Source organism: Corapipo altera, unplaced genomic scaffold (genome assembly GCF_003945725.1).
Source record: "Corapipo altera isolate COAL_440 unplaced genomic scaffold, ASM394572v1 104, whole genome shotgun sequence".
Classification (NCBI taxonomy): Eukaryota; Metazoa; Chordata; class Aves; order Passeriformes; family Pipridae; genus Corapipo; species Corapipo altera.
This window is the reverse complement of record NW_020884920.1, coordinates 67,318-95,022: the sequence shown is the minus strand read 5'-3', so window position 1 is coordinate 95,022 and position 27,705 is coordinate 67,318. Positions and strand designations below refer to the sequence as shown.

The 27,705-nt window shown below is 39.5% G+C and overlaps 2 protein-coding genes and 1 long non-coding RNA gene across 5 annotated transcripts; 1 reads left to right on the top strand and 2 right to left on the bottom strand.

Annotated features, from left to right (window-relative positions):
- Nucleotides 1–474: 474 nt before the first annotated feature.
- LOC113953530 (putative short-chain dehydrogenase/reductase family 42E member 2) lies at nucleotides 475–11,445 on the bottom strand. 3 transcript variants are annotated; one of them, XM_027656773.1, is made up of 12 exons: nucleotides 11,338–11,445; nucleotides 9,702–9,932; nucleotides 9,107–9,202; nucleotides 8,177–8,234; nucleotides 7,666–7,784; nucleotides 6,518–6,593; nucleotides 5,024–5,106; nucleotides 4,270–4,407; nucleotides 3,211–3,276; nucleotides 2,490–2,553; nucleotides 1,765–1,838; nucleotides 475–1,226 (listed from the first exon to the last, which is right to left on the bottom strand). In XM_027656773.1, exons 2-12 carry the CDS (start codon nucleotides 9,840–9,842, stop codon nucleotides 978–980), a joined length of 1,164 nt encoding a protein of 387 aa, XP_027512574.1. In that variant the 5' UTR covers nucleotides 9,843–9,932; nucleotides 11,338–11,445; the 3' UTR covers nucleotides 475–977. The 3 variants fall into 3 exon arrangements, with proteins under 3 accessions (XP_027512574.1, XP_027512572.1, XP_027512573.1); XM_027656771.1 differs by lacking the exon at nucleotides 11,338–11,445 and adding an exon at nucleotides 10,866–10,980; XM_027656772.1 differs by lacking the exon at nucleotides 11,338–11,445 and adding an exon at nucleotides 10,229–10,251.
- Nucleotides 11,431–12,711, top strand: LOC113953533. The gene is made up of 2 exons (XR_003529904.1): nucleotides 11,431–11,532; nucleotides 12,256–12,711. It is a non-coding gene; the product is annotated as an uncharacterized LOC113953533 (long non-coding RNA).
- Nucleotides 12,380–27,601, bottom strand: LOC113953529 (putative short-chain dehydrogenase/reductase family 42E member 2). The gene is made up of 12 exons (XM_027656770.1): nucleotides 22,940–27,601; nucleotides 21,353–21,588; nucleotides 19,390–19,485; nucleotides 18,695–18,755; nucleotides 17,490–17,608; nucleotides 16,603–16,678; nucleotides 15,644–15,726; nucleotides 14,983–15,120; nucleotides 14,462–14,527; nucleotides 13,586–13,649; nucleotides 13,156–13,229; nucleotides 12,380–12,940 (listed from the first exon to the last, which is right to left on the bottom strand). Exons 1-12 carry the CDS (start codon nucleotides 23,034–23,036, stop codon nucleotides 12,737–12,739), a joined length of 1,314 nt encoding a protein of 437 aa, XP_027512571.1. The 5' UTR covers nucleotides 23,037–27,601; the 3' UTR covers nucleotides 12,380–12,736.
- Nucleotides 27,602–27,705: the final 104 nt, after the last annotated feature.

Genomic DNA, 27,705 nt, shown 5'->3' with positions numbered 1-27,705 from the left:
CCCACCACGAGCGGCAGGTGGGCGGGGGCCGGGACCTCCCGGAGCGCCTGTGCTTTTAGCCCATTTTAGCTGAGCAGTAATTCAGAAGCACTGTGCTCACTCTAGTGGCTGTAGGGATTTGTTCAGTTCAACTGCTTCAGAAATTACATGCAAAAACACACTTGCACCTGAAGTTCAGCTGAGAAGCAACTAAACTCTGTTAGTTGTTGTCTTCAATAGGTACAGGAGGTGAAGGAAGCTGTGCAAAGATCCAGGCAACCCATAGTGGCAGATTCTTCTACTGTGACATAAATGGACTTAACTAAAATAAATTCATTAGTAACTTCCAATTTAACTAAAATACCCAGTTTTGACTTGTGAAAAACAGCATGTACCCCTTAACCCTGTGAACTGCGAGGTGCTGTCACAGATGGCTCTGCACCAGGGGCAGGGCAGGGAGCAGTTCTGGAGCAGCGTTCAGAGGCACAACACACATTTCAGCAAAGTTTGAAGTACACTTTTATTTTCCCTCAGATACACTGAAACAACTAATTCACCAATTCACACAGCGAGAAGTCTCTCTACAGCTGGTGTGTGTTATTCACAGAAGCCTGTTCTGGCTGTCCTTTCCTTGGTTCCTCTGTTCCCCAAGGTAGTGGTAGTGAGTCATGGCAGAAGCTGTGGTCAGTCTTTTTGTTTCAGCTGGCTGCAGCTCTTGTTCTTTCTGCAGGTTCTCATTCACTTAAGCAATCAATTTGGAAAGTTGGTTTTTTTGATGTGAAATAGAGGCAACAATCCTGACTCTGGTCTGTTTGGGTGATTTGGCCATAATAGTTTACTGTATTTTAATTTCTCAGGTGCAGCTAGTGATATGTTACGATTCTGTCTGCAAATTTAAAAATAGCTGCCTGTTTATTGCACTGAGGCCAGTGACTATAGTGGAGATTGGAATGATCTGGGTGGTAATGCTGTGACTGAGTATGTGCAGCTTAGACAAGTCAGTGTCGTCTCTCTCTAAAAGAACGCAAAAGTGAAAGGCCATAAAATCCTAAAGAAAGACAGATAAAACTGAAAATAACAATGAAAAGAATCAAAACTTTGAGGAGGATGTGATGGTTCCGGCCTCTTGGTGTGGTTTTAACATAGTGGTCCACGGAATCAGCAAACACAAACTTCTGTGGCCTGTACCCCAGTTGAGTCCGTGCCTTGTCTATTTTAAATGTGTGAGTTACAGAAATATTCAGTACCTACAGGGCAAAAGAGTCAACACACGAAGGTATGAATACCTAGGCAATTGGAACTGTAAATGGTAGCAAAGACACTGTTAAAGGAAATGTAAAATAACCCCCCAACATTATATCAGTCCTATTGACGTACATCACATTATTTTTAAACTGTTCACTCAAAAGGAGAAAGCCCAAACAGGCAGTAAAAGCTGCAGAACAGAATCTATGAGACTTGAAAAAAAAAAATGTTCTGCAAACGTTGTCTTGTTTATGTACCCAAGAAGGCAGATCAAAGCCATCTCAGCCTCCAAGGGCCCAGCCAAAGCCATGCAGGAGCTGAAGCAGCCTCTCCCCCATTGCAAGCATAAGCTTTTACCTTTTCCAAAATCAGGGCAACAAGCATAATGCAGTGCCTAAACTGTACATAGATTTGCTCTGGAAAGTGGAAACTGAAGTAGCACTGGGTGGATTTTACTTTCTACTGACTTAAAGTGTACCTCATTGTTAACATGTTTTAAACCCATGGGAATTAAGAGAAGTTTACAAACCCAGACTTTACCTCATTTCTGGTCAGCACTGGGGACAGTTCAACAATTGGTTTCAGCGTCAGATAAAGGTATTCCATGGCCATGGCTGCAGAACAAAAGATTTCTACTTGAAGTAAGAGCAGTGACTTGCTTTGCCATGATGACTGAGCATATCTCACACTGTGAATACTCCTGAAGGATCATCACAGACCTCAGGGCACCATCACTAACATCATCAGACTACTTGGTCACAAGAGGCTGGATTTAATCTTAATTATTGTCCTTGTGGGAAGAGGGTTGGGAGGGTTGGGCACAGGTCAAATGAAAAGGTCATGAGACTTTACAAAAAATGTGGCAACAGCAGAGACCTCAGTGGGATTCTGTCTGAGCTGCACATGGGGATTGATTATGGAGATGTTCCCACGTGCAGCAAAGCAGATACTCTTCAGCATATTTCAGGAAGTCATGGGTTTTCACATTTAACTTTTAATACTTACACCATTAACTCCACAAAGTTACACATGTTAAATACTACATAAAACCTGTTTTTCTGGGACTCCAATAAGAGATCAGTTTAGTTTCAACATACTGTGCAGAGCTGAACTTCACACTGCTGCACACTAGATGAGCCCACAGCATATTGTTTTTATACATGAAAATGAAAACTATGGGCAAATTAAAAAAACCCAACATTATATTACAGTTAGGAATGAGGGTAGCACAGATAGGAAAGAGAAATGTTGATAAAATATTTTACCTGATGCATAAACCAAGCAGGTAGGAATACGTATCCATGGCTTCCAGCGACCTAATCTTTCAAACTGAAAGAGAATAAAAAAAAGTGGAAAACCCAGAAACTTCAAACAAGTTTTAAATTTTCATTATAGAAGATATTTGTGGAAATATTTTCTGATCAAACAGAAAAAATAATTATTGCTGTTACTATTTTTCATTTTTAAGGGGATTCCAGTTAAATGTCACATGCAGACACTATGTAATTTTCAAGTATCAGTCTTAAAAAAAGGGAAAAAATTTACAAAAACTGATTGAAATGTCATGGTGTGCTGATAGCTAATTTAACACTGTGACATATTCATAGCTTTTAGTCTATAATTAAAAATAAAATGTTACTTTGAAAAGAATGTATATTACAGATTGATACTTAAGATTTATATTTTTCATCCACCCAAAGTAGCCACCGTTCACAGCTACACGGCCCAAAAATGAAGGGAATAGCAGCTCAGAACAGGACACTGGTGTAGATGGTCCTTTGCTCTCAGGGAAAACAGCTGCTTTAATGCAGTATTTTAGGTGGGCTTTGTTACAGTGCTGATCACACTGAGATTCAAGCAGGAATTAAAGCCACGTTCAGAGATTTCCCAAAGCAAACACACAGAATGTGACATGCACACAAAGGCTGGAGTTGCATACAGTTAAAGCAATTAATGTATTTGGAGATGAGTATATATGGCACCTACAAGTGGAGTTAACCATTCAAAGATGTTGTATTTTTCGCCATCATTAATGAAATACACCTGGCCACTCTGTTAAAGAAGTAGAGAAGAGACAAGTTAGTAAAAATAATACTGCATATATATTGACTTCTTCTTCTTTATCTCACTCCTTATGAATAGCTTCAAAATAATACAGCACTATAACATGTGTGGATGTACATGTGAGTCACAAGCTGCCCACCTGTGTTTCAATCACTTGCACTGTTGAGTGCAGTGAAATTGGTGGACAGGTGGTTTGTGTGATTAACATGCCCTGGAATAAATGATTTATTGCAGATGTGCCTGTTCAGAGTGGCTGCACTGGCTGTACAGAGACACCACTGAAGGTGGTGCTGCATCTCACTGGTGCTGCTGACAGGTACCCACCAAAGGGTGGGACACGTTCTGCTCTGGGTCTAGTTGAGATTCACTGGGATCTGTAAGACTCCATCTGTGTAAACCAAGGCCTAAGTTCCCTCTTTCCCTTTTGCTTTTAGGGTTTTAGAAATAGTAGTTAAATCTACTTTGAAACTCGTTCTAGTAGACTTTAAGGGCAGTGCTTCTATGTGAATAAAAACCTGTATTTACAAGGAGGAAAACAGTTACAACTGTTTTTGAAAGCAATGAATCCAAATGAAATGTGCTTCTGTTGGCTACGGTGTGGGAAGAACTGATCATCACAGTTCAGAACATTAAACCTGGACCTGTCTACAGGGGAGGGGTGGGGGGGTAGATCTGCCTGAACTTCCAGTGTCATTTTTGACATAGCAAACATTCTTTGCTCATCTTCCAGAAGTGGCAAGTATTATATTAAACCAATGCAAAGATAGAGATATTCTTACAGAACTGAATATTCCAACTCCTAACACGCTGCACAGCCAGTGCTGCCCAGTCCCACATTGTTCATAGCACATTTATCAACTAAAGCCACAGACAACAACACAAGCTGAAAGACAATAACACTAATTACTGCTACTACAGGAGTTACTATAGCACAGGATCCACTGTCAAATGGAAACTGTGGTGCTTTTATTGTGTACTTACAGCTATGTAGTTCTTCTTGGGGGTGAGAGCTTCAGCAGCTAGAATGTGAGCTTGGGCAAGATTCTCTACATGCACCCAGTTCACTTTAGCAGAAGGGTCCCCAAACTTGAAGCTAAGTAGCCCTCTCTGAATAAGCTTCTGTAGGCACAAACAAACATGAAACCAGAGCAAAATGTGTTTTAAAATGAGGTACAGTGCACTTTCTTGTCCAGGTAAGTGTAGGTTTATCTCTACTTAACAAACAAATAAAAATTCTGTAATCAATTAAAAAGAAACAGGAGAAGTACAAAGAGCTCTAAAAACATTGCCCTTCAGTAACCTCTTGTACCAGAAAGTGCTTCCAGCTCCATAACTTGTTTCATTGGACAGTGAAAGCTGTTCATAGTTGAGACTGGAAATAAGATATTTTGCCGTATCTCTTTTCATTAATATTTTAAACCATTTGGTGTAAGTTGCATGTAAACAGACATTTGAAATATCAGGGATTGGCCTGAATCTTACAATAATTGTTAAATTATAAAGCTGGATTTTTATGTGCTTGTATTTCAAAAAAAGACTTTTTTAAGGTACACCCTTTACAGATATAATGAAATGCCTGTTTAAAGAAGGTTATAATATACCCAGCAGACAACTGAACTGTTGAATTGCTGCCCAGTAAGGTCAGTCAATTTATACTACAAATAAGTAATGCTCCTTACAGCTTTCTACCCATATCTTAGAAAATTCTACAGGTTAGAAAATTAAAATCACATACTGCCAGCCTTGGCAAGTGTCTTTGCTCTTCTGGTCCATAGATTCCTGGGGGGCGAATAACACACGTATGGAGTACTCCACCTCCTGCAAGATTTGATAAGAGCATTCTTTAGTGACCCTCACATGACTATATTGTATCTTTGTTTGTATGAACCAAAGGCTGTGGTAACAGAACTTACTCTGAAATAAATTAATTTTGCTGTCTTGAAAAGGTGCTGCATTAGTAGTCGGATATTAAGTTGGGAGAATCAGAACATGTGAAATAGCAAGGTAATATTCAGAGAGGTCCTGCCAGCATAGTTATGTTACTAGAAAATACTAGATATTTCAAAACCTCTTTCTAACCAGTCCCTTGTCTCTGTGCCAGAGCAGTGAATGAACGTGCCAGCTGTGGTGATGAGGTTGGTGAAGTGAGCAGGTTATTCAAAAATATGTTGGAAAGCGGAATGAAACCAACTAAGCTCACCCAAAATTATTGCTGGGAAGCAGTGACTCCCTGTCAGTACAAGGTAGAGCTGAAAGGTTCCCTCAACAGCAGGCACAGCTCCCACTAGAGCTGATGGAGACATTTGACAATTCCAGTGGGATCATGAAATCCAATCACTTCCCAAGTTGGCTGGTTTGTCATCTGCTAATAACTGCTCTTAACAGTACTTGAAAACATGTATAATACTCAATCCTGCTATGGCACAGGATCAAAATGGGATGTTTGGAACACCAAGTGGTTCTGATTTCCTTGACAAATGCAGAACTGTGTATTGGTCCTAAAATTAAGAGGGGCTTTGATGCAAAGAGCTGCCAAAGAAATGAGGAAAAAAACCCCAAACATTTATTTTTTTAGAAAAAATAATTCTCTTGGGATGAAATGTCCATCAGTGACCTTTTTATCTCTTACAGCTCTCTGCAAGTATCGAGTGAGTCTTTTTCTGTAAGTTGTCTATAGCTAAATTTAGCTCAGTATCACTTGGTCACATAGAATCATGTTGCACTTTACATTAATTTGTTTTGCACTGGCAGTTATAGTATCTCACAGGTGAGCTTAAGTACTCAAGTGTATAACTGGCTTCCTCAACATGGAAAACTTTGGGAAGCACTAATAAATAATTCCAGGCTGTAGTATCAGGTGGCTACTTCAGATTTTAATATATAACTTGAGGATGCATGGAGAGTGTAACAATTTAATCAGCATTCATGTTTTACTTCTGTTGCATACAACAGTGACAATAAACAATTGGTTTTGTTTAATTTAGCTGTCTTAATATTTTCCATTATCACACTGAGCTCATTGCTACCATGCTAAAACCTTTTGTGGACATTGCAGGAACTTAAAAACAATTAAAAGTAATTTTTAAGTGAAAATACTTTAGTTTGTGAGAGGGGGTTGATAACTTAAATTCATAATTAAGGAAGGATTGATACAGGAGACAGGATGTTGGGGGGGAACAAAAAGAGGAGTAGTAAATTCTGCTATGAATTAGTGCTCAGACAAAAGTACCTGCTAGTGGAGTTCCATTAGCTGCCAGTACCATTTGTTCTGCAATGGATTTGGTTCTGGAATAATGGTCAACATGCTATGGAGAAAAAAAAATACATTTTTATCTGTTCTTGGAATGACAGGGCAGAGGGGCACCTCTTCTCCATTAGCTTTTACTTAGCAAATGGCAACAAATACCTCAAAATACAGAAGCCATGGGGTATTAGGTTTAGGGTAAAACACATGCTCATTGTAAGGAGGCATTTTTTTTAATGCAAATCTGGTTAATTAATTTCAGCACATTTAAGAAGCAATAAATATGTGTATACTTTGAATGCTGCCAGGAATGTAACTGATCACTACTTTGTAATCTGGATTTCTTCTTCAGGTAATGGAAAAGTCAAAAGCCAAGTTTTGAAGACGTTACCTCTGAAGTATCCTGTTCACTTTTGTGTGGCACTGTCCCAGAGAAAAGATTGGAAATATTATTAAAAATATGAATCAGTATTTTCTCTCCATCTCTACTTCTTGAAAGATTGTGAAGTACTAGATGGAGAGAGGAGGGACACAAAAAACAACTGTGTAGGCAAAGCACCCAGAAGTACTTTCTCCTTTTTAATTAAATGCAATAAAATCACATAAAAATAGGCTGCTTTTCCAGATCAGCTCTACATTGAATATATGTCATCATCAGTAAGGGAGAAACAGAAAAATCATGTAGATAATAAATAGCTAGAGAGACACCAAGCCACAGAACACAGTCCTTATGTCCAGGTGGAATTTCCTTGATGTTAATGGGACCCTGTATGAGTTATTTGCCAAAATCAAGGCCTTAATAGGAAACAAAGAAATATATACTGCAATGTACATAACAGTGATGTGTCAAGGCTGTGAATAGCATCTACAAAAAGTAGTTTTCTTTCTTCTTTCACTGAATCACAGAATAGTTTGGGTTGGAAGGGACCTCAGATATCACCTCATTCCAACCCCCTTGCCATGGGCAGGGACACCTTCCACTAGATCAAGTTGCTCAAACTCTCATCCAGCCTGGCCTTTTCTTGTGCCTGGATTCTGGCATCAGGTAAAACATTGTCATAAAAGCTCCAGGCTTTTCCAGAAACAAGAAAATAAACGAAGAGGAAACTTGAAAATATGTACAAACAAAATACCTTGTCAAGTGGAAAATATGGCACAGATTCCTCATCCCCATCTTCAATGGGAAGCCCTCCAAACACCACATTCACTGTACTGGTGTAGATCAGCCGAGAGATGTTGTGCTCTTTGCAAGCTGCAGGAACATTCAAAGTCAATTACTTAATGGAAAATGAAGCAATGTGGGAAAAAAAAGTTTGTATGACCTTATTCTGAGAAACTGTCAAATCTTAAAAGGGAAAATCCTTCCATTCTGTGACTGGTGAGTTGAAATGCAAAGCATATTTAAAGGGAAGGCATCAGTGTGGAACCAAGTGCTTCACTCTGTGGCACATCCCAGTCTGACACATCACACCCTGTCATAGAGTGGAGCATAAAAAGCAATGACACGTTTCCTTATCTTCTGCCAACAATGTAAAACATTTGGTAACAAATAGTGTGTGCCAAAAACACCAGCTGGCTTTCTCTAAATGGTATATGATACTTGATGTGCTCTACTAACACCCAGTGGCACAGTTAGATACGTACCATCAATGATGTATCTTGTTCCATTGATGTTTATGCTTTCAATCTGTTCTTTTTGCCACTAAGAAAAGAAAGAAATTGTGCATTTTTCAATACATAGCAAATTCAATATGGAGGATGTTCTAATGTCCTCAAATAAAGGTAATTAATTTAGTGCTTTGATTATAAAAAAGATCTTTTAGACTGTTGTTTCTGACTTCAAGTAGTCAAATCATTATTTTTAAGCTATGCCTGAATTTTTCTTGTATTTTTGCAGACTAGTCTGCTTGAAGCAAAGAGAATCACAGTGCTTCCAAGAAACATGTATGTTAAATATTTGTGTTTCATTAGCACTTCAGTGATGAGTGGCCTCTGCCCAGAGCAATTCCCATTATGCATTGCTCACTGGCAAATAGCTCTGAGTGAGCTGTTCTATCCACAGGGTAATTACTGAAGTTCCTTTTATTAAATAAGGTAAGAAAGGGGGATGTGTGTAACTCTAATCATAAAAATTGTGACTCAGAGTACATCCTTACAGCTTTTTGCCTTGACTTGAAATACAGTGGTCCTTATAATTTAGATATATAAAATAATGTATAATTTAGTGCAGTTTTTATTCCTCGCAGTGACCTTACACCGAGGAGTTCCTTGTGAAGGTTTAGGGAAGGATCAGGGGTTTGGAGGGAACCAGCCTCTCTTGTCTTTCCTTTTGTCTTTATGCTGTTTCAGAACTCTTCAATGCCATTTCCATCTCAAACACCCTCCCAGGGTGCTGGTGGAGCCTCTGATGGAGGGGAAATCGTTCTGCAAGCAGCCTTCTTGCAGGGGGCACTCCAGTTTGCACAGAGCAATCTACTATGGTAGATAAAATCTACCATGCTGTGCTACAGCATCAAGTCTCTCATTCTCATTGTGGGCAGTCACACAGAAAAAACCAGAACTGTTTGGACTCACTTGCTCTTTTCCTGACATTCCATATGAAGCTACATGAAACACACAGTCAGCCTGTTCACAGGCTGCAAATATGGCATAGTAATTCCTGAGGTCTGCCTGTAATACATAAGAAAACATATTTGGACTTGAAATCAAAGCTGCAGGTGAGCATTTGTCATACAGAGGGAATTCATATATATAATTCATATTTAGAATTGTATGGGCTGTACATCCTGGGCCCACCCCAGTGCTTGCTAACAATCATACCTTTCTTTCACAGAACCCAAAGGGCTTTAAAGATATTCATTAAGCTTCATAATACTCCTGTATTTTTTCTACAGGTGATTAAACTAAGGCACAGGTGAGGGCAGGGTCCTGAGGAGGCAGGAGCAGAACTGCTCTGTGCTCCACGTTACAGGTTTCACTGCTTTCCTTATTTCAGATATACTAAAATCCCTTCACCAGAATTCCTGTGGGACGTTCACACAGTCAAAAAGGTTATTGGAATTTGAAATAATTTGCAATTAGCTATTTGAATTCTCTGAAAACTAGTAAAATGTTATGGAAAAGGCAAATGAACTAATTTTGACTGCTGGGAAAATACAGTTTATCATACCTGGATACACACCACTCCACTGGGAATTTCCCAAATAGGCTTGTGCATGTCATAGAGAACAACAGAAGCTCCTTTGCTGGCAAGAGCACATCCCAGCTTGTATCCAAAATAGCCGCCACCTCCTGTCACCACAGCTCTCATACTGGTTTTATTCAGTGCTGCAGCATTCCCATTCCATTTGGAGTTTTACAAACATTTCAAATGTCTGTATACTATACTAGAGATAGCATCCTGAAAATAAATAACAAAGGTTGCATGTTTTGGGCTAAGTCTTAATCTGCAAATGGCATCCAGAATAATAAAAGAAAAACTAAACAACAAAAAAATTTTGCCTAACACAGAGAATGTGAATTCAAATGTTTTCCACAAATGGGTCAAAATTAAAATAATAGTACAGACCCTAATTTTTTATTAGTAGAAGAGAAACCACTGGCTATGTGAAACAGTGTGGGCTCAGTTTAGTTCATCCTGGTCTGCATCACAACTCAAAGATGGCTGTAGGGACTGATGTGCTATAGGGATCATACCTGAATTCGAACTCTCGAACGGTCAGGAAAACTCTAGAGGTGAACAAATTGCATTTAAGTTTCTGTGCTTAAAACCAAGCAAGGAGGGCCAGGCAGAACAGCAGGCAAATACAATGTCCCCTAGAGCAAAAGAAACCTTCCATATTTCTTCCACTCATCCATCCCCAGTTTATCACAAAGACAGACATCTGAGGGAAGTGGTGTTTCCAGCTCCTTTCTAAGTAGGAAAGGAGCTAGTAGCTGAGCATAAATTAAGAATACACCGTGTAGTTACCACTGGCAGCGATGGAGTTGAGAGAGATGAGTGTTTCAGGAGAGAAGAGGAATGCCTGATCCTTACTTTATAATTTTAGAAGGTGTATCAGAGTACAAGGCTATCAAATCCCTCACTTTTGAGGGGAACTTGAATAAAATAGCTGCTCTAAAAGAAGAGTCAATGAGTGCACTAAGAAAAAGTAACAGCGAATCACTTATTTCCCGAGCATGGAGGTTCTTGCCCATCTATGGGTTCATCACTGCCAGTCGGGGCATTTCAGAGGCTGTGGCTGCCGACTCCCCCCGTCACCCACATCCCTGCCCTGGCCGCGATTAAACATTCAAAGCCACCCGGGCCCCGCCGGGACTCTCTGCATCTCACTTGCGAATGGCCCGGGGCCGCAGCGCCGGCACTGGTGCTCCGAGGGTCGGCGGCCCCGCGCCCTCAGCGCGGCCTCGGGCCGGGGCCGTTGGGGCCGTTGCCGCCCCAGGAGCCCTCAGCGGTGCCGGGGGAGCCCTCACCGGTGCCGGGGAAACCCCCGCCGCTCCCGGCTGGTGTCCGGCCCGGGACCACCCCTACCGGCCCCACGCACCGCCCGGAGCGACCCCCGGGGAGGGGGCCCGACCCACGGCCCGACCGCCTCCGGCCTCCTCAGGGTCTCTCTCATCCCGCAGCACCTCTGGGATGCAACCGCACCCCGCGCTCCCAAAGGCCCCCTGGGGTCCCACCGCACCCCTGGGCCCCGCTCACCTGGGCAGCATCTTTGGGATCGCACAACCTCCCTGAGATTCTGCTCATCCCACGGCACCCCTGGGATTGTGCTCATCCCGCAGCACCCTGGGGTGGCTCTTACCTCCGAGTGTCTTCACTCGCATCCTGTTGGCAGTGACGCCTCCGTCCACACTGAGACACCTGTTGAACGGGTTGTTGAGGAAAAAAAAAGAGCACCTCCTACTTAGCGGTTGGACAGTTGGTGGCAGGACATGGCTCAGAGAGGTGCAGACCATCAAAGACACCTTTGAAACAGCAGGAATTCCCAAGGAGGAGGGTATAATCATAAACAAATAGGCACTGACTAAGGGCCCTGACCGCCTGAGCTGGCAGTGGGTCCCTGTGGTCATTCGAGCCTGGGAGGACGGGAAATGGGTCAGGAGCTGCAGAATTTGAGAGTTACCCATTCCAGGCAAAAGTAAAGCTTCGAACACGTTTACCTCTTCTGTTACAGCTGTGCTGTGTCTGAACATTCATATTAAATTTTAATCATTTAAAGACACATTGCAGTTTTGTTAGAGTAGGAGTAAAATAAGAGCCAGCACATGTAGCTCAGGCAGTACAATCCAGCCAATAAGCAACAAATATAAGTCTTAAGAAGGGGGAAAAGAGAGAAGTTGGATTCTCCCTCATGTCTTGGTGCTTGGTTTGCCTGCTCACCCCCAAATGGCAATTCCCTGAAGGCACAGCATGTCCCAGCGCTGGTACAGGGTTGCAGATAACATGACTCCAGCAGGAACACCTTGCTGAACTCCAAGATCTTAAGTATCCTTCCTCCCCCTTCCCAGAAGCTCTTTAAAACCAGTATTTGGTTCAGTTATTATTTATTATTGCTTTGAATGTACATTATTTGATTTACAAACACACATAATATTATTTATTACATTTTTACAAAGCTTTTGAACAATAAAATTATTTTTATATAAATATGATTTTCAGTCCTCTCACCACCTGTTTTTTTACAAATATTTACTTTCCATATTTTTGTCCTATTTCCCAGGTCTCCATAATTCCTCAGACTTACAGACAGTAGCTGTAGCAGCAGCTTCATCAGAGGAGTTGTTTAGTCACTCTTTTCTTCACTGGAGCTGCTGGACTTGTGGCAGCACTGCAGTCCTACAATGGTTCCTCTTCTTCCAGCTTCTCACCCTCCTGAGTTATCATTTTTAGAAAATCTCTCTCAGCACGAAGCAATCAATTAATGAAGATCCATTAACACTATTCCTGCACCTGAATCAAAGGTGAACGCCTTTGATTTGTGACACTGGGGAACATTTCCTGATGTGTCCCATGTTTTCACTTTTGTGATTGTTTTTTGTTTGTTGTTTGTTTTTTTTTTCTTTCTTAAGAAGGTCAGAGAGGTGTCACCATAGTAATAACAATAACAAAATCCATAGTGGCTGAGGAATGTACTGTGACCAGATCATTAATACTCAGAAATAAAACGAGGTTTTCTGGAACAGGTGGGGAGTTACTTGATTTTAGAAGAAAGAAAGAATGATCAAACTTAACATAATGCCAAAAACAAACACCATTTTAAGGAATGTGTGATCTTCTTGGCAAGTAGGTCTTGTTTTGAGATAATGATCCACAGAATCAGCGAATGAGAATTTCTTTGGTTTGTAACCGAGTTGATTTCGTGCCTTGTCTATTCGGAACGTGTGAGTTACAGTAACATTCCATACCTGAAACCCAAAAGGACAGTTATGGAAGTGACTTTAATATCAGATTTTCTAGAACTTGGATGAAAATACTTTGACAATGATATTACAATGGAAACAGAACAGCAAACAGAACTCTACTGCAGAGAATCCTGTCTGCATCCAAAGGGCATATCATAGACTTCACAAGAGTTTTGGTCAGAAATATATAAACATTCTCTCTTTTTATGTATATTTACCTCATTCCTTGTCAAGAAAGGTGTAAAGCTAAAAACTGGCTTTAGTATCAGGTGCAGATATTCCATCACAGTGGCTGTGAAACACAAAGTTACTTAATGAGACAGACAGCTGGATAACAATAAACTGAGACAATGCTGATATTGCACATCCTGTAATTCCTGCTGATATCAGAGGATGCAATTAGGGTGGCAGAAGGCAGGGTTTAACTTATAAAGTACATGATGGACTCGGTTTATGAATAGCCTTTAAAATTTATCTAGTAATTAGTGCCAAATGGCACAAGGGATTATTATTTATTGGAGTAATATTAAGTTACATAATTCCTACAGTTTGAGTCTTATCATTTTATAAAACCACTATGGAGCTTTCTAGGAATAATAAAAAAAAATACAGCCCACAGTAATTAAGAATGTATTTTATTTCTTTTACCTGCTATATGAACCAGGAGAACAGGAATATGTATCCAGGGTTTCCTGTAGCCTAATTTTTCAAACTAGAAAGGGTATAAAAGGAAAGAATAAGAGAGAGCTTGTACCAAATTGAGCGTGTCATGAAGCATGAAAATGGAAGGAAAAAAAAGGAATGTTGATAAAACATGTATCTAAAATTTTTTTCCAGCTAGCCTTCCTATCAATACTGGTAGTAAAAAATGCAATTGAAACCCACTGCTCATTCTTTGGTGCCCACCTCCCACCCTTCAACTGCAATTGGATAGTAAAGGGGGAATAAGGCTTTTCCAGGGGGCAAGTGACCCAGGCTGGAATCCTTCCCTACAGTTAAATACAGGCCCATTGTTCTACTGCAGTAATTTTCCCAGAGGAATTCTCTATGTTGGCATTGCAGGATTAAAACTTTGGCATGCTCCTGAAATCCCAGCTTGGTGTTTATGAAAATATAATGTTGCCTCTTTTTAGCTTCTAAGATAAGATTCTGAATGGGCTTCCCTTCTGTGCTGCAGTTGGTGGCAGGACAGACATCAGCAATGACTCTGAGAAACCTGCCAGATGCCCGTGGCAGAGCTTGCCCTGCACTGTGAGTTTGCTCCACAGAAATGCTGCTGCTCTGCAGCAGGTTCTGTACCTCTTGGCTAAATTATCTCAAAACAGTAAGGCCAAATTCCACAGTTGTGCATTGCCAAAACTTCCCTGAAAGCCAGTGGAACTTTGGGACATGCAGGGAGAACAGGACTGAGTTTGATGTTAGGTCATTCAGTAATTAATGTGCCCTGCACTTCATTTAGTTTGTATGATTTTTAGCCAGCAGTAGGGCCAGAGCCTGTGAGGTGCCTCTGAGCTGAACACGTACCAAGGGCACGATCCACTCAGAGAAAATCACATTTTCACCATCGTGGATGTAATATGCCTGACCACTCTGTTAAAGAAGCAGAGAAAAACAGTTAGAAAAACACTATACATAGGATGGCATTCCTTTCTCTCTCATACCTACCCATGTCTTGGTTTTGTGAGTAGCACACCGGCACGAACACAGCGAATTTACACAGAGCAGCTCAGCAAACTGCCTGCACTGCACTTCACTGTGCTCTCAAACACAGTTTTGGGTAACCCCATGTACAATGGTGAATATATTATGGTAGTTAAAAATACTGTTTCCTCCGATAAACCAGGAAATTATATATTTTCAAACCAGAAAAAAACATGAGCCAAATGTGTTTGCATTTGCATTGTCCACGTGTTTCTGGAGCCACACACTGTTTTCAAGAATTTAGCATATGACTTTTTGGAGACCCTTTGATCTCAAAGTATCAAAAATTAAACGTATTTGAGAGCTAAAGCTACTGGGACACAGTTATTATATTGTTTACTTACAGCTACATAACCCTTCTCAGAGGTGAGAGCCTCAGCAGCCAGTAAGTGAGCTTGTACTAGATTTCCTATGTGAACCCAGTTCATCTGAACTTCGTGATTCCCAAACTTGAAGTTAAAAAGTCTCCGCTGGATGTTTATCTGTAGAAACAGAAAACATGTGATAACTATGTTATTCCTTTATTATGCAGTACAACAGTCATTTTATCTCAGCCCAAATACTCAGAGTTTGCTGTATTTGTGTACAATTACAGCACAAGAAATGTGTCGCAAGGAAACAAAAACTAGTTGGTGGTTTCATGAATCAAACACTGTTACACTGATAGGCAGTGGCAAAATATGGTGACATTAGAGTGTTTAGCAGAAACTGAAGTGCATATTTAGAAGTCAACATTTCCATTAAATGATCAGGGATGCAAACCTACTTCTTCTACCACAGCATTTCAGCCTTGCATTTTTAAATTTTCACTGCAACATGATCCTGGCCGTGTCTGCAGTGCTCAGTCTGTGCTGTTTGTTACCCTGTGTCACATCCCCTGTCACCCAGCTTTCACAACAGCCTTCCTGGAGCAATGGTTAAGAACTGCAATCAAGGTACTTCCACTTGTTTTATGCCCTTACAACTACTTGTGGTGTCCTCCAGAGCTGACTACAAAACACATACGGCTACTCGTGGCAGGTGCCGCTGCTCTTCGGGTCCGTAGATGCCCGGGGGGCGAAGCACACACGTGTGGAGCTTGTCCCCTCCTGGGAGAGAGAACAACAGGGGACCTTCAGACAGCTTGGATATCAACACATGGCTGACATATATTGTCTGAATCTTACACTATCAAAATAAAGGCTCAGTCTGACCATTCTGTGGGATTCGGCTTCCTGGGAACTTGATTTCATTTCCCCATAAAATTGAATTCAGTAGCTGTGAAAGGCCTGAGCTTGGGAGCTGAAAAGCCAAATCCCACAGAAGAGTTTGATTAGGAACAGGGCAAATCAAGCTTTCCTCCTGGTTGTTTGGCTTTTGCTGTTTATTACAGAGATAAGTTTACAACTTATATTTGTCTGTCCCTGCAGACACATGCAACACTGGGAGCAGACCATTCCATTTGCTACACCCAGACACCTGGCTTGCTTGCAGCTCAGGGGCACCACAGAGGAATAGAAGAGGTCTCCTAAACAGAGGCTTTCAGATGAGTTTGAATATTTTAAATCAAAATGAATAAGTTTGACCTGTGAATCACTCAGCAGACCCCTCTGACCCCTGAGAACAGGCACAATGACACCTTTTATCTGGCCATGAGTAACAGGGGGTAGGCATTTGCTCAGGAGTTAATCAAGGATGCTAAAATTGAATCCCCACCTAATTTATGTCTGCCAACTTTGCAGTCAAGAGAAATCAACAGGAATAGCAAAATATGTATCTAGATTTTTAACCACAACTATTCCTGCAGGTGCAACTTTGGAAGTCACCTGATATTGCCAATCTGTTAAAGAAACTGCTGCTATTCCTGCCAGATACCTGCAACAAAATAAATCCTCACTTCAGTTAAAATCCTCTACTGATAAATGAGTAAACAAAACCCATTAGCACTACTAATGATAGGAAAACCACAAATGCTTTATACGTACCTTTGAGTAAAGTTCCATTAGCAGCAAGAACCATTTGGTCTGCAATTGCCTTGGTTCTAGAATAATGATTAAATTGCTACAAAGAAAGGCAGAATACAATCATTTAAACCACATTATTGCATCTGTAAAGGCAAACTTACTGTTTCTGACTGATAACATTTCAATCTAGCCAGCTCCTGGATATCAGCTGAGCAAAACACGATTAGAAATAACAACAAGATTTAGCAAACATATACTTTGTTTATGACAAAAAACGTATCAGACTTTTATTTTAGAGGCACAAATGTAGCTTCAGAGTGAATTTAAGTACACTAGCACTTACTTAACTCACTTTTTGTGCTGGATGTGCTGAAAAAATTACTCCCAAGCCAAATGTTCTGGTGGGACAGATATTTTTTCAAATTATCCTTTTCAAATTGAAGAAAGTTTTATAAAAACAGTAAGTTAAATATGAAATTATAAATTCAGACTTTCCAAAAAACATTTCCATTTCTTATTGAAGTTTTTTGGGAAGTTATAAATCATTCTCTCCCAAATAATATCTTTCAGTGTGAAGTTTAAAAATTGCACCCAAGTATATTTAAACAATAGGACTCTGGACACAGTTGGCACATACTGGTTTGGTGATTACCTGTCCACACAAGACTAGTTATCTGTTGAATTCTGTATTGCCAGATTTTATATTGGAAAATATATACCACGGAAAATTCCAAAAGCCATTATGATTTGATTATTTCTTATTGATCATGGGTCAACTTACATTAATGAAAAATAATTTAATGGAATTTGATGTGATCTACAGTAAAACAGCTTCTGCCCTCAGAGCAGCCTCACACAGTCTGTCCTTTCAAGCACAGTAACTCCACACCATCACATGAACAACAGACCTTTTCCAGTGGAAAATACGGCACAGTTTCTTCATCTCCTTCTTCAATAGGATTCCCTCCAAACACCACATTCACTGTGCTGGTGTATATCAGTCTGGGGATATTTCTTTGTTTGCAGACTACAATGATAGACAAAAGAAATTATTTTAAAACAAAAATAAAGAGTGAGAAATAACACATGAACTGGCAGCTTCTCTTTTTGAAAGCAAACATCACGCTTACAGCAAAAAAGGGAATATTTTAATTTTAACACTATCATTTAATAGAGCATTGTCTTTCATCCAGATGGAATTTTTCATCCCAAATATCTGCTATGAAAATATTACATGTGGTGGTCACCAGATGTTTTATGATTAGGTAACTAATCATATCACCACTGGATTGCAGTCACCAGCTGGACAGAGGAATCTTTGTGGGGAAAAAATTCCTCCTTCAGAAGCATTTCTTAAAACATGTTCACTTTACAAATGGAATAAAAAGGACATGAGTAAGAGCATTTGTTGTGGTATAACACTGCCAGTGTATAATCAGTAGTGCTTTAAATGCAAATGAAATTAATGTTATTTACAAAACAAAGCCTTAATTATAGATTCCAGTCGTGTTATTATAGCTAAATTCTGTGGCATATATGTCATTGCAAACTTGAATAACGTAAATTTCCTCTTCATTTAACAATATTTCTAAAGTTTAAGTGAATTAATATTCAAAGTCAGGAATTTTGAGAATTTGCAGAGCTGTCTGTCCAGCTGGGTCATTGGCTCCTTTTGAAAATAACAAATAAAATGATTGTGTTGTAAATATTTGGAACCAAACACAATACTAACATCTATTATTAAAATGTAGATGAACAGGTTCATGCTTCTCCCAGACTCTTGCTTTGCTGGGAGCCTATGGAAATTTGCCATGACACGTTTCTGTGAGTCTGGAGGTTGGGGTAGGAAAAGGGGAATATGTGGGAACCTCTTCCCTCTAACTCATGTAGAATTTTACTTGCCTACTATTCCATTTTGCTTTTTTTTTTCAGTAATAACACACAGGCAGCATGAAACTTGGTCTAAATAAAAACTGGTTTTGCCCTTTTTGCTTTTTGATTACTTTTTTTGGCCATTTGGTTTTTGAGGGAAAAGCAAGGAGAAAATAGCTTTGGTATTTACAATACACTTAGGTTTGAATCAGATGCAAAGAAAGAAAAGTGAGGTACCTACCATCAATTATTATTTTTGTGCCTCCAACATTTATGGATTCAATCTGATCTTTCTTTTGAAGCTGGAAATAGAGTTTGCACAAGATTTGATTCATGGAACAAGTCACATTCACAATATGATTGTTACAATTGCCAGATGTAGAACAGCTGAGGCCTTTTTGTGATGTGTTACAGTTCTCTGCCTGTCTGACAGGGATCTCTGGCAGTTCTCATTTTGCTAGTCTTGTTCAGTTGAAAAATGAAAGATAAAATGCATCTATAATGAAATTATAATGCTTCAACATTTTGTCACCTCCTCAGATAATCCATGATACAGAAACAAAAATTACAGGTGGGGGTTATGCTCCCTGAAAGCTTCCACAAAGTCTTGTTCCAGTGCAATCTGTCTTGTTTCTAGAAATAAATGAGTAGTTTCATGACTTTTTTGATAACACAAAAAAAAAAAGGATAAGCCTTCTTCTCCAAGATCTTAAAACTATGATCTCATTTTTCTAAAATATTTTGTAGTACATCAGGTTTATGCTTTGACATTTATTATTTAAGGAATACCTCTCTTGTTGCCTGTATGGATGACTTGACCTTTCTAACCAGCTTCTGTCTGACATAAATATCATAGAATTACATTCTTTGCTACATGCAGACAGTTCTTTCTTTCTCAAAAATAACAACAGAAAACATTGGGAAAATGGTACTTGCTTGTTCTAATCCTGACATTCCACATGCAGCCACGTGAAAAACACAGTCAACCCCTTCACATGCCTTGAACACTGCATCATAGTCCCTCACATCCCCCTGGAAAATGAGAGAAGAATGAGTTTTTGACAGGTAGAACTGCTTACATTCTCTATGGAATTACATCAATTATGGCTGTTAATGAAAACCTAAAGATATTTAGATCTATTTTTCACAGTATTTAACTGACATTATAAACAGGGTGAAAAATCCATGACTAAGAATTTTGTCAGTGTTTTGTTGCAAAGCAAACACGACTCTTGTTGGCTTCGATTATAATGCGTATTTTCACCCTGAGTCCTGCAGCCTGGCAGAACTTGTCTGACTTGAATGGGAGCAGCACATGTTCCAGTGCTGGAGAATGAAGCCCCAGGGACAATAAACCACAGCAGGAAGGGTTCAGCTGTTTGCCAGGGAATCACCAAATAAGAGAACCTCTTTTTTATCACCCTGGGATGGGATTTGTGCCGTCTTCACAAATGTCTTTGTCCATCTAAGGTTTATTTTAGGTGCACTGTGTGATAACTTTAATTAAAGCTTTGTGCAAGATTTTAAAAAGCAGTACACCCTATATGCATTGAATATTTTATTAGTGTACAGTAGTGTATTTTAATCACACTTATGAAATCCTATATATCACTGAACCCACACTGTATCCAATATCAAATGCTATGCTGGGGTTAGAACACTATATTGCATTTTTGTATACCAGGTAATACTATATTAATAATACTCCACATATATACAGATATTAATAAAAATATTATACTTTTATTTTCAGAATATATTATTTCAAAATATTAAATATTACTTTACTGTAATGAACTTGATAGAATAATCTCCAAAGAAACAGCTGCAGGTAATATTAAGAGCTAATCTAACAGTCTTTATCTTTCAACTTTTTTCTTCTGAGGTTGGCAAAGTGTTTCACAAATATGGCTGACTTACACTTCCCACCCTTTACCCAGTGCTAAAGCAGCTAATGAGGATAAACAATATTAACAATCCCCAAATCACCGATCAAGGCTCAGATCTCTGAAGTGACTCATTACTTTACTTACTAGGACTCCATAGTTCCATTTTCCAGGTAACTCACCTATACTTTGTAATATTTATTTTTTTTAAAATTGAATTATAAAAAAACCCTATTGTAGAAGATCATTTGTGAGATCTTGCGTCTCCTTTAGAAGATGTAAATTGCCATCACTCCACCAATTTGAATTGTTAAGAATCAAAACCTAATAAATGAGTGTCCTGGGAAAAGTACGAACAGAGCAAGGATATGTGACACTTTCCCCCTGAATGCTCTTCTGGATTTCTTAAGTATTTTCATTCAGAAGATTTCTTGAGCCTAATTGAGCTTACCTATTTAGTCATCTCCAAAGGCAGTACATTTTTGGTGAGGCTTTGCACATGCCTACAACATCACTTTGTACTGAACTGATTCCTCATTTCCCCTGGTGGCCTTTCCTTCCTGTTCCAGGAAGGACAGTGAGCAGTCAATCCCTGTCCATGTCAATGCCACTCGCTTTGTAGAGCTCTCCTGCTCCCAAATCACCTCTTTCCCAGACTGGAAATCCTGGTTTCCTCAATCATTCTGCACTTTCATTGCCTTGTCTCTCACCTTTTCCCTGAAATAATTCCCTGAGCAGTAACTTTGTCACTCCATTGTTTCAGGGGGGTGAGCTATGAGTGTGGGGGGCACCTCCCTCACAGGACTGCAGAAGGTCAGTGGGGACACGGACACTCCACTGGACTCTGCCATCTCTTCATCAGTTACTTATGCATGTGAGCACCTTCTACCACGACTTCTTGTCCTCAAAGGCTTTTCAGTAAATGTTTTTTAAATCCTTAAGAGGAAGCCTTATTGTGCATACAAGCAGGATAACGTTATTTCACTGCTGTTAAAGACGCGATTTCAACGCACCTCGAAAAAATCGGCTCCGTTCGGAATCTCCCACTTAGGTTTCCGTACATCAAACAGGATGACAGCAATTCCTGACCTAACCAGGGCACATCCCAGATTGTAGCCCAGGTAGCCTCCGCCTCCTGTCACCATTGTCCTTGTGCTCCTGTTGCCCAGCAGCCCAGCAGGCTCCTGCCCTTGGCTCTCACATTCCTGGCTGCTGGGGAGCTCCGCTGGGGATCCTTCTGGCATCACGACTGCAACAGAGAAGATCTCGTGGAAATTCCTGCACAGTGCTCTGAGATCTGGGTAATTTCAGTGACTTTCACGTTACAATGTCCCTTTTGTTACTGTTCTATTTGTATTATCCTAACAGGTTTAAAATGTATACAGTAATAATTTTGGTGATGGGCCTTCTATGTACAATGAGTAACGAGTCTGAATACTTTTATATTCCAGTTTTTTCCTCATACCCAGAAGTTTCATATTATATAGAAATAAAGAGACTTTGGAGCCATTATAATTACCTAACCTTAACAGGTATGATTACATTTTCAAATGTAATGATTACATTGGTTTAATCAAACATTTTATTCTTGAAAACTTGCTGATTTCCAATATATTAATGCCAAGTAGATGTCACCCTATTAGTCAGGAAAATAAACCAACACATTGGATAAGGAATATAAGAAAGGATGCATTCTACTTTTAAAATTGACTTTATTTCACATTTGGGTCACAGTTCTTCAGCAATGATAAAAATTTGTTTCTATTTTAAGCTTCTCTGGTTACACTAAAAACATTTAGTTTTCTGTCCAGTTCTCACTAACTTGTCCATGTTGTTCTCATTAGGGCATTTATATACAGCTAAACTAGTGTGAAAAATAAGTGTAAAATGCAAGCTCCTTGTGTTGAAAAATATCCTGACAGTTCAAAAATAAAAAAGAATGCACGTTTCCAAACAAAATTTAAATCAGAATCAGAACTAATATAACAAAACTAAACCAAGTATGCTCTCCTGTTCAAGCAAGGAAACATAAATTTGCATCTCTAGATTGTGCAGTAGTCTTAAGCCATATAAAGCTCTTGGTCTTCTGAGAAAAAGCATCTTTTTATACACTATAAAGAGAACTGAAGTCAAGCTTATCACAAATACCACAAAAAGACATTTGAAAAATGGTATATATTTGAATACCTGTAATTAATACCTCCTTAAATTTTAAATAAGACAGAGGTTGTACAAAAAAAGTTTAAAGATTTTTTTTCTAGAAATCTCTTTCTTAAAAAGCACTAATGGCATTAATATACTAATCTGCCTCATGGAATTAGAAAATTGTTATCAAATTTTGAACATAAACAATTTTCTTTAAGAAAATACTTCTTTCCAGGTAGGTAATTTTTTTTTCTCTGAATTTACAGGAGCTATTCTGATTTATGGTGTATTCTGCATGATGAGCACAGTTACATCTCAGGCAGTGCATGCAGTGTGAGTTGCTCTTACCTCCTCTGCTGTCATTTCAAATATTAGAAATGCACAAATTACTTCCCACAAAAAGTTAGAGTCAAACATTTCAGGTTTTTAGAATAAGCTAAAGAAGTAGTAAGTACCCTTGGTAGAATGCTGGCTGTCAGCTGTCCCAGTCCTTCCTGGCCAGGTGAGATGGGGAGAGGTCTCTTTGCTGGACAATTTGTAACTCCAGGGCATCAGGTGCTCTCAGCACAGAGATGTTCAGGTGTGCTCAGGCCCTTTTGCTGTTCCTGCTTCTTTGTAGCTGGTGGCTGGGCTGAGAGCCAAAAAAGGGCAGGGCTTAATTTGTACATAATTTACGTTCCTTTTTGGGAAAAAAATAGAATATTTTCTCCACATCAGACCCTCTTACTGTTACCTGGTAAAAGTATAAGATAGTAGGTGACACAAATACACTATTGGTACCAGCAGTCTGTAGATAAACTGTACTAGAGAAGAAACAAAACTCCAGTTTGGCAGTGGTACCCAGCACTTCCATCCTGACTCTTCTATCTTCATCCCCAACCCAATTTTGTATTTGCAGAGAGGCTTGACTGTAGGCACAAGGGTTGTTCTCTGGCTTCCAAGATGAATGAAGGCAGTAAATTAACTCGTAGCCAACACAACAGGGAAAGGTGACTTACTGTTAAATAATACATTTTAAATTAATGATAATTAATTAAATGATTAACAATTATAGATGTTGATCCTAAGATTTTAAAGCCCTTTTAAAACAAATATCCTTTTACAAATTGAACAATGAGAAATCGAAGCCAACATTTTCAAAAGGGTGTGTCTAAAATGAAGTCTTAAAGCAATAGTTAAGATGCTAAAGAAACACTCCCACATCTAAATATAAATGACTACAATTTTCAATGTTTGCATGTTAGAAATATCTCAAGTTCACAGGTGGCCTTGCAATTTAAATGTAATTTAATGTTCATGTGCTGACAAGAACTCAAACTGACACCTAGACAAGTATATTTTAGCATAAACATATATGTTCTTAAGTCCCTGTAGCTGGCATTAGAACCAGAACCTTTGAGCCTGTGACACTAATCTGCACTTCTTGGGTTGCTGGATGAGAGACAAATCCAGCTCAGAGTAAAACCCCAAACTCACCAAATTCCCTGTTTTGAGCTGTCCACAGCACTGAGAGCTTTTACCATTTAATGCAAGAAATAAAGTGCCCATTCTACCCTTGAACTACTCCAGAACTCCTCCACAAGTCAAAGCAGCTGGTCAGCTTATTCATGGATATCAATCCCTCATTTCTTGGTGAAATTCAACAAAGAGTATTTTAACTTGGCTTTGGTTCCACCAGAAGGGGACACCTCAGAGGAGCTTTCAGAGGTGCTATTTTGTATTCTTTTGACTTCAGTGAAGAGGGGTGACCACATTTTATTCAATGCATCATTCCAAGTATTTTTGAAAGAAACAGAAGCTAAAGTTACAAGAAGAAAAGCTGCTGCATTAAGATTTGAGCTTGCTTTTTGAATCACAACTCTAGACTGCCTTTTTCTACTTTTTCTCCTATAACCAGTCCCAGTTCATGCAGGCACACAGAAAAAAAACCCCATGCAGTACTTGTAAGAGATGACTGTATAAAACACAACAGGAAGGTGTCAGAGAGTTTGTCTTACACAAGTTCATTTCAAATTACATGCTGACAGATGCAGGTCTGAATTGAGTAAGAAGGACTTGGCCTAAAACAGACAGGAGAGTGTCTGTCTCCAGCCTACAAAGTCTTATCCCTGGGCTGGTTCTGTGGGCAGTGCTGGGTCACAGAGAGGCACCAGACAAATGTGTGAGACCAGGGCTTTGTCCCTTCCACTCAGCAGGTCCCATTAACTCCATAGCTCTGCATTTCCAGGCCACAGAACAGGAGCAGTGCTCCAGCTCTGAGGCAGCAGGAACCTGAAGGAGGGTTTTTAATTGTGTGGAAGATACTGTGCAGAAAGGAGCCTTTAACAGAGACGTACCAAAGCGTGCAAAGCTCGGCAGAGGTGTGAGCTGAGGTGACAGCTGGATGTTTGACATGAGTCACAGGCAGGATGGGGTGTTCTGCAGTGCCCAAGGGCAGGGGAATAGCAGAAAAGCTTCAGAAACTAAGCTCTCTCTTAAAGCTACTTAAGCATAGGATTTTGCTGAAATAACTGCAGCATAAAAATATCCTCTCTTCATTTGACTTATTAAAAATTCTATATCTAAGCCTTAAATTAGCAGAGTTGTTCAAGCTCGTCATGTGTTTGAACACCTCCTTGTGCACTTGTTCACATCCAGATGCCCCATCACATGTACTGACACAATCTGTGAACTCAGAGTGGTGAGACTTGTTTGGACAGTGCACCACATCACTGATCCCCTCTGCAACCCCAGAAGTCTGGACAGATCTGTTGAGTACTTTTGACTAAATGTACTAATCCCTTTGTGACTACAAAAACAATCACCCTCACAACAAGGGCTGAGTCTAAACCAACGAGAGTTGAGAGTAGGGAAGTGTCAATGGTGAGGGAATCACACTTTCTGTGAGAGAAGACTGAAAATGTTAAAAAGCATTTAAATCAGAAGGTCTTGCAATGTTAATGGAAAAAAGGGAAAAGAATGAAACTGCCCTCTAATTATGTCTTGCTGTGCTTAAAAGTTTTGGTCAAAAAGATAAATCATGGTATCTGAATTAAAGGAAACCTAATATTTATTTTTCATATAACCCAATGCTAAACAGTGGTACCTATCAAATATTTCTAAGGCATGACATCATCCTTAAAAAAGGTTTCCCAATTAATGCAATAATAGATGTAATTTAATACCCAAAGTATTATGATAATGCAACATTCTTCACATTCCTTGCTAAGTTAGAAGGGTAAGACACAGAGGCAAAGCAACTCACCCATTTCATGCTCTAAGTCCAGACCAGAAGGGAAAAGAAGATGCAGATCCTTATTCCAAGCTGCAAAGCTGAGAGATCAGGTTCTTCTTCTTAAATCCCTCCATTCTTCATTAACATACATAAACAGTCTCTATTCCTTCCTTTTTCCTGTTTCTTTGTGTATTTGAGTTACAATTCTGCATATTTCACTATTTCCTCATGGAAGGAATAAAGCACACATAAATAGAGCCTTGGAATGTGTCATATAAAATGCTTTTCCCATGACTTTGTTCTCATTTCCTTTGCATTCGTGGCTGCTTTGCATGTTACACAGATTGATTTACAGGTCAAATGAAATGATAACTGTGAGCCTGCATTGCCAAGTCAGGATGGAATTACAGGAAGAAACAAAACAACTTCTCACAGCAGCAGTGAACATCCCATTATCAGCTCTTAGATCTTGTTAAAAAAAAGGCAACAGTTTACGCAATATTTGAAGAGAGAATACAAATGCATCATAAATAAAAGTACTGCATTAAATTGTACTGGATAAAGGCAGGGATTACAGCTTGGCTTCTTACACACAGGAATCACAGAGAAAACAAGCCACAGGAATAAACTATAGAGATGCAGGTTTTAAAAGGACTATAAAACCAATTCCAATAGGTTTCCTTTTAATTCAAAGGTTTTCTAATGGTTGTTGCACGAGAGAGAAGTACAGATCAACAGTACTATTTTGTGGTTTGCTTTCATCCCAAAAACCATTGGAGGGAGTTCTGAGGGCATGGGAGGTGGCTTAGGATGGACAGAAGAGGAGGATGTTTTGCACGGTGCCCACTGGGTATCGTTTAAAACCTTGGCATAACTTCTACCAGGTGTCATTTGTAAAATTCCATTCACCTCTATTGTTGTTATTAACCCAGAAATCAAAACAAAAGCTGCAGAACTTTCCACGTAGGAAAGAAAAACAGAGAAACCCTCTAGAAGAGATTAGGTTTGTTATTTGCTAGTTGTTTAGAAAGAGCCTTGGTACCACATTAAACGTGGCCATAGTACTGAAAGGATGTAAATTTGTGGCTTACAAGCAGCCTAAACTACCTATCAAATTCTGGGTAGAATTTAAGATTCTAACTGATGAAGTCTCACATGATATGAGCCAGAGATTACCAGTGTCCTCATACAGTAGTTCCAGCAATGCATTCAGTATAGTTACCTAAACCCTAGATTATCATTATTGTAACAGAGACAGGGATGGAATAAGGTGCTTTCTGATGCTGGTAGGTTTCTGGAATTGAGTTTTCCCTTCTTCCTCTCTCTGTCTTATTTATTTATTTAAACTAATCCATAAGCAAACATCTCATATGCATCTGTTCGAGATGGTTTCTCAGAGGACTGAGGTTCAATGGAATGAAAAGCATTCTATATACATCTGACTGAGATGCTTTAAAACAATTAATGAAAATTCCTGTGACTTAGTTGTATTAATAAATTTGGGTGCCTAAAGTCTTGGAACTTTGTGGTTACACATATGTGCTCACAGTAGATAATATGCTAATACAGCACAGAGCAATTCTTCCTGAACAGAATTCCAAAGGACACAACACTCACTGCCGTTACCTTCCTTTGGAGCAGAATCAATTTCTGGGGTTGACTCAAATTCAGGCATATTTAGAAGGAGGAATTTGTTACTATGCCAAGCCATCCCACTCTTCTTCTGGAAGTTGCTGTCCCCTGAAGCACAACAAAGGAGTTTCTGAACTGCCAGTCCATTCTAAGGTTTTATGAGCATGTGCACCAGTTCAATGTAGCACAGGAGCTGGAAACTGTAAATTATGGCAGTAGATGAGCTGTTCCACATGGAAGTTACCCACTCCTGCTGTGAGAACAGCACTCCTCTCATAGGGGAAGCACACATACTTTGAGGTGGCAACTGGTTTAGCCATTTGTCTTTAATTCACTGCACACAAATGAACATATTCAGTGAGTCACAGCAATGAC

Excerpts from the sequence above, each read along its gene's own strand:
- LOC113953530 (XM_027656773.1), bottom strand. The coding sequence starts at position 9,842 with ATGAGAGCTGTGGTGACAGGAGGTGGCGGCTATTTTGGATACAAGCTG. Across the intron at positions 9,203-9,701 it reads GTGGAGTGGTGTGTATCCAG|GCAGACCTCAGGAATTACTA; the intron begins GTATGATAAACT and ends TATGTATTACAG. Across the intron at positions 2,554-3,210 it reads TTGAATGGTTAACTCCACTT|TTTGAAAGATTAGGTCGCTG; the intron begins GTAGGTGCCATA and ends ATTCTCTTTCAG.
- LOC113953529 (XM_027656770.1), bottom strand. The coding sequence starts at position 23,036 with ATGCCCTGGAGTTACAAATTGTCCAGCAAAGAGACCTCTCCCCATCTC. Across the intron at positions 18,756-19,389 it reads GAATGTCAGGATTAGAACAA|CTTCAAAAGAAAGATCAGAT; the intron begins GCAAGTACCATT and ends CTCTATTTCCAG. Across the intron at positions 13,650-14,461 it reads CTGAGTGGATCGTGCCCTTG|TTTGAAAAATTAGGCTACAG; the intron begins GTACGTGTTCAG and ends TACCCTTTCTAG.